Source organism: Gavialis gangeticus, unplaced genomic scaffold (assembly GCF_001723915.1).
Source record: "Gavialis gangeticus isolate Ggan-Ray unplaced genomic scaffold, GavGan_comp1, whole genome shotgun sequence".
Lineage (NCBI taxonomy): Eukaryota > Metazoa > Chordata > Crocodylia > Gavialidae > Gavialis > Gavialis gangeticus.
The window spans coordinates 12,782,142-12,788,267 of NW_017729019.1; the positions used below are offsets into that span (position 1 = coordinate 12,782,142).

A 6,126-nucleotide genomic window follows, 5' to 3' on the forward strand; every position below is an offset into this window, starting at 1 on the left:
GGGGGGGGGGTTCCTTCTACTTCCTTCCTTACCTTGAGGTATTGTAAGTTTGCTGCTAAAATCACATAAAGCATCCTTGCAGTAGGTGTTTCAGCAGTAATGACCTTTTTTTTCCTGTCAAACCATGATTTTTAACAAAAGGTTAACCTAGTCAAACAGTGGCATAAAACATAGGTAGTCTTCGCAAGTAACTAGTATGGCCAGCTAAAAGAAACCTTTCCTCTAGTATAATATGAATAATGCATTCCAGAAACACAAAGAGATTGAACTTCCCTTGTTGCCGATTTCAGATTAAATGACTTGCATTATGTAGTACACAATGACCTGGATCCAGGCTGCAGGATAACCTCCCCGTTCTCTTTGTCCTCCAGGGATTTAAGTCATAATCACTTACTGTCATCTAACTGGAGCATTGAAGTGTCTATTCACACGCTGCAAGAAGTGTAAGTTAATCAAGTTATTGTTTGTTTTAAATAATTAAGTGCAGAGTTCCTGCATATTCCTAATTAGTTTCTAAGCTAGGGCTCCTAACGCATGTCAAGAGGCTTGGTCTGTATTACTGAAAAATATCTGAAGCAAGGTAGAAGAGGTGGCCTCCTTTGTGTCCCCCCCCTTACCCGCATGCTACATGCTAGGTCAGGAGTTGTTCACCTGTAGAGAGAGGCCTCTTCTAGCAGGACTAGCACCAATTGCATTGTTTAAAAACAGAAAGCAGGCATTGGTTTTTGAGCATTGTTAAGTTTTGATCCTGCTAAACTAATTTACGTACAGGGTAAGACGACTTCTTCCTATTATTCTCTTCAGATTTGTTCCTATGCTTGGTGTTAGGAAGTCTCTTAGCTTTATCCACTGCTGAATGTCATGAATACAGCTGGAGGGTTTACAGTGCTGTGGTGTCGGGGGAAATGTTTATCAGTTACCCTGCTGTCTAGAATGGCTTTTTTCCTTTTTAAAATGCCAGTAAAGAAATCTCTCTTTCAGGAAGATGAATTACAATGAGCTAAGTGAAATTCCGTACTTTGGAGAACCAACTTCAAATATTACTCTTCTCTCATTGTAAGTAAATATTTATTTAATGACGTTGAAAAATTACTTATTTATCTTAAAGAAGTGGGGAAGATTGAAAGAAGTTGAAAACCAGATTAAACCCCCCCCCCAAACTTCTTTAAACATCTCAGAATTATAGTGTCAGGGTCAATGTACTTTCCTCTTTAAAAAAACAAACAAACAAACAAACAAAAAAAACCCACCCCAAAACCAGCAGCCCCTATTAAGTGAAATGCAGTCGAGTGGGTGTCCCCTTTGTCATCTTGTCATGAGAAGTGTGTGGTTTTGCTGCAGTGGAGGAAATGTTTTCCAAATTCAAAATCTCCCTGCAACTAGGCCCCCAGAATTCAAACCTTGCTTTAAAAAAGCAGCCAACAGACTGTAGCCCTCAGGGTGGCAGGGAGGGGCTGTGCCAGGATGCAAAACACATCTGGCTCTGTTCATTTGCACTCTGAAGCACACGTTAAGTCTCTCATCCAAAGCCCTATAGCTAGTTGTGGTGCGGAGCTCAAAGTGTGGTCCAGTGATTGTCCTTATGTTGCTCTCTGTTGCTTGTAGAGTTCACAATACCATTCCAGAGATAAATGCCGAGCAACTCCAAGTTTATCTTTCACTGGAGAACCTAGATCTTAGCTTTAACCTCATCTCGGAAATTAAAGCGTCTTCGTTCCCGCGAATGCAGTTGAAGTACCTGTAAGTATGAGGGTTGGTCTATGACGTGCTGAAAACACAAGGTTAGGTTGTCACAGACTAGTGCCCCCACCTCCTGCCCCCCCCGTTTTTTCCCTAGTGGCTTGGGTTGGGAGCCAGGAGCTGATCCAGATGACTTTGTTGACTTGCCATGTGATTCTGATCCTTATCCATGTAACTACCCTGAAGTGCCTCTGCTCTGCATAGAGAAGTGATGGTCCCTTGCCCAAGGGAGCCTGAGAGTTGAAGGGCTCATCTACACTAGGTTTGTTTACAGATGGCAGAGTCATGGTGAACTGTGCACCTAATGATGCGATTTCCACCCCCGCTCCACTGCCTTTCTTTAAATTCATTATACACATTGAGACAAGGTCTTAATCATTCTTTCCTCACGTAGTGCTGAAAATTATTTTTATCTTCTTGGCCCTGGGAGAAGTTGTGTGTGACATCAGAAAGCCTGTTTCTGACGACCAGCAGGGGGAATGGGTGGCCTCCTTACAAACACTGGTTCTTGCTCATCTTGGGCAGGTTGTTTAACTGCTTTTTGTCTTAGTCATGCCTGTTTTTTAGAGAATTGGAGGGGAGTGGGGGGAATGGGAATCATTTGCCAGCTGTTCCTTTGGGAAGACAAGTTGAATTGTGATACTGCAGCTGAAATCCCCAACACTGGGGACCTGACAGCTTTGCAAGAAATCTTTAGGTTTAGTGCGAGTTAGTGAGTCTGAGTCGTATGTGGTATGTTTAGTAGTTTTTTCTAAGTTCCAAAATTCTTTTCTTCTCCCCTCCTAGGAATCTGAGTAACAACAGAATAACTACCCTGGAAGCGGGTTGCCTTGATAATCTTTCCAGCTCTCTAATGGTGGTGAAACTGAACAGAAATCGAATCAGCGCGATTCCACCAAAGATTTTCAAATTGCCTCATGTGCAGTTCCTGTAAGTGGAGGCCCCTGGCCCAGTATTTACATTTGTATCACTCACTAGAGCACCTATTCTTGGTGGATGCAGAAGTGTTGCTGAAGATGTCTTGATACATACAGCTATCTTCTCCCCCCCGCCCCCCCCCCTTTTTTTTTTAAGGGAACTTAAAAGGAACCGGATTAAAACAGTGGAAAGTCTTACATTCCAGGGTCTGGAATCTTTAAAGTCATTAAAGATGCAGCGTAATGGGATTAGCAAACTTATGGATGGAGCATTCTTTGGCTTGGATAATATCGAAGAACTGTAAGTGTGTTTGGTCTGGAATTTTTGTGTTGGGGGTCCTGGTTGCAGCTCTGGGAGTGGGCCAGGGTCCATGGACAGTAGTGCATATCTCCTACCATCTTTCCACTTCACCTGGGTGATCCAGAGCATGTTGCCCTCTGGTTGACTCTTTCTGCTACTTCACTAAGGCTTCGCAGTCTCCTGGCTGTTGAACAAATTGTGTCCACCCATAGTGGATTCCAGTCAGTCCCTGCAGCCTCAGTATTGTCGTTGCCAGCCAGCTGTTGGTGCTGCCTTACAGCAATAATTATCTAATTTTGTTTTCCCCTCCCCAACCTCCTGAGGAATGGTACTCCAAAGAACAATACATAATGGAACAGGGTCTGACCGATTATCTGATGATGGCATTATAAATAGGATGGCCTTCCAACTGAGGTATGGGTTCAGTGTCTTAGCTGTATTAGTGTCCGACATTAGCCAAGCTGTGCTTCCGAAAATTTCAGTGGAGTCATTTTTGTAAAACAAGAAGCCATTTTCCTCAAGCAGCAAGAGCAGGGGAGAGATGACGGGAACCTGGATTGGCTGCTCATTCGCAGTGACCTTGGTCTAGTCACTTAACCTTTCGGTGGTGTGTGTGGTGGGTTTGGGTTCCTTGTTAACTAAGTGGACTCTCTAAACTAGGTGTGTTCATGTCTGTCAGGGTGTTAGAGGGTTCAGTGTTAATAAATTACTTTGAAATCCACAGATGGGGAGTACTGCAAAAATGTGTTGCCTCATTGAATATCTGTTTGAAAAATGTTTTCTCTAATTCTTTAGAGAGCTGGAACATAATAACCTGACTGAAGTAAACAAGGGCTGGCTGTATGGCTTGCGGTCGCTGCAACAGCTCTGTGTTAGTCAGAATGCCATTAACAGGATCAGCCCAGATGCATGGGAGTTTTGCCAGAGACTTTCTGAACTGTAAGTGCTGGGCTGAATTTCAGTGGGGCTTTTGTGATGTTACCAAGAACAGATTGGATTGAACATGTATAGCAAGAATGAAGACTGCTGAAGAAAGTTCACAGTCCCCTTTTTAGGCCTTTGTGGAAAACTGCATAATTTGTAATGAAAAGCTTGTGAGAATAAGTCTGAATAAGGGGATTTAATTCCTCAAGGTCTACCATTTGATGTTTTTACCTTCAGTTGGTCCTTCCTCCCCACCCTCTTACAGTGTACTTCTGATGTTTGTAGGGACTTGTCATACAACCAGCTGACCCGCCTGGATGAATCTGCTTTTGTGGGACTCAGCTTACTGGAAAAATTAAACCTGGGTGACAACCGAGTCAGTCATATTGCAGATGGTGTCTTTAAAGGACTGTCAAATCTTCAGATTCTGTAAGTACAGGCGGGTGCTAATTTGCTTTGAAAATAAAGGCAGCAATGGCCATGAATGCTGCTGACACAGGAATCTAATGCACTAAATAGACTGGAAGTTTTTGTGGCTGCTGGGATTCCACTTTGCCTTCAGTGACAGCAGGGTCTGCAGGGGCCCAGACTTGAGGCTGTATTTCGAGAAATAAATACATATATAAATAAAGCAGATTTAGTGCGGGTGGAAAGCAGGAGTTCAGCCTCCCTCGAGAGCATCCTGTGAACCCACAGAACTAATTAATGCATACCACCAGTGACAGACTTATCTCACCACCTTTGGAAAGGGAGGTAGTGTGGTCATCAAAGTCTTGTAAGTGCTAGTTATGGGGATAGCCTGTCAGTCTAGGCTCCATATGCCAATTTAACTTCTCATTGTGTATCATTTGGGCACCAAGGACCAAAAACTCAAGCTGGCTAGAGGTATGCAGTGCCATCTCCATTTGAAGACAGGCTTTCTGCGACAGCTTTACTGAGTATTCCTAATGACAGTTTAACACTTCTGATAAAATACAAGTCCATCCTGGCACTTACTGACAGCACGCTCAGTAGATCTGAACCCTCTAACTTTCCTAAACAGAGCTCATTGGAAAAAGAGCTGAAGTTTTATAACCATTCTGTTTCTTAATTAAGAAGTGCCTAAATAGGCGAAATCACCAAAGGGACTTATGTAAGCAGTCATATTCCGTTAACCTTAGTGCAACCTTTTAATGGAATAATTAAAACTAATCCCTTGGATTTAGAGTAGCATGAAAAAGAACAAGAGCAGATTAATTAGTAGATTTGGTTGGGCTCTTAAGGGGCATCAAACAGCTGACAGACAGGCCACTTGGTTCAGGATGGTGGAATGTTCTCAGACGAGGGGCAGTGGTGATGAACAAGGCTCCAAGCATTCATGCCTAACCAAGCATGAGGAGCAAACTGTTGGTGCACACAATGAGGTTCTATTTTTCTCTTGGGCTGTTGAGAAGGGGGCAGGGGTGTTTGTTCACATGGTACAGGTAAGTGCAGTTACTTCAAGCGTGCAGAATAATAGTCAAATTATTTCCATTGTTGTCCCCTGCCTGCCTGACATTTCAGTGTTAAGACTGGCTTAAAACTGCTCTTTGTACCTGGTGCTTTTACACCCCACTTTTTTTCCTTGAAAGGTAGTGTGTGTGGTTACCATAGAGAAACTGCAGATTATATGTGGGTTATAAATGCATTAGATTAACAGGAGCAGAACAGATTACATCTAAGAACAGAGTAGAAGTTCCGAAGTTTTAAATCTTACCGCCTTGCATTATTGTGATGGACTTGGCAGGAACACTACACCAGCACTAGCAATGCAAAGGTCTGGAATGGGCAGACCCTCAGAGAACTCCAGAAGCAAGTTTTCCAGCTGGGAGACTTGGTTAGTATCTCTGAATAGATGTACCCCCAGGCAGTGCCACTTATTTGGAATGCACGTTTTATCAAGAACCTCATATCTATGATCCAGCATGAATATGTTACAAAATACAAACCAGTCTGTAAGGGAGCGCTCTGATTTGGCATTCATATAAATTACTACTTGTGCTAGATTGTGTGGTCTTGGCTTATAGTAGAGAGCATTTCTGCTCATTGGAGTCAGTGAAATTACTTGTGAGCACGTGCTTGTCAACATGAGTAAAGGTGGCAGAGGTCAGACCCTCGTTAATAATATTTGCCCGGTGGAATTCTGGATGCTCTTAATTAGTTTTCCTTTAAACTCATTCTGAATAGAACAGACAGATCTGTATTGTGGAAGATGCTGCTGTAGGT

The 6,126-nt window shown here is 43.0% G+C and overlaps 1 protein-coding gene and 1 long non-coding RNA gene across 2 annotated transcripts in view; both read left to right on the forward strand.

Moving 5' to 3' along the window:
- Window positions 1–292: 292 nt before the first annotated feature.
- LRIG2 (leucine rich repeats and immunoglobulin like domains 2) overlaps window positions 293–6,126 on the forward strand; it is a 31,860-nt gene continuing 26,026 nt past the window's right edge. Inside the window, exons 1-7 of the mRNA XM_019514090.1 lie at window positions 293–443; window positions 982–1,056; window positions 1,606–1,740; window positions 2,527–2,670; window positions 2,815–2,958; window positions 3,754–3,897; window positions 4,168–4,311. Of these exons, the coding sequence (XP_019369635.1) occupies window positions 986–1,056; window positions 1,606–1,740; window positions 2,527–2,670; window positions 2,815–2,958; window positions 3,754–3,897; window positions 4,168–4,311 (782 nt within the window). The 5' untranslated portion in view covers window positions 293–443; window positions 982–985. The remainder of the gene's footprint in view (window positions 444–981; window positions 1,057–1,605; window positions 1,741–2,526; window positions 2,671–2,814; window positions 2,959–3,753; window positions 3,898–4,167; window positions 4,312–6,126) is intronic.
- The window catches only part of LOC109295315, a 2,824-nt gene continuing 1,015 nt past the window's right edge, over window positions 4,318–6,126 (forward strand). The window contains exon 1 of the long non-coding RNA XR_002096723.1: window positions 4,318–6,124. This is a non-coding gene — a long non-coding RNA (uncharacterized LOC109295315). The remainder of the gene's footprint in view (window positions 6,125–6,126) is intronic.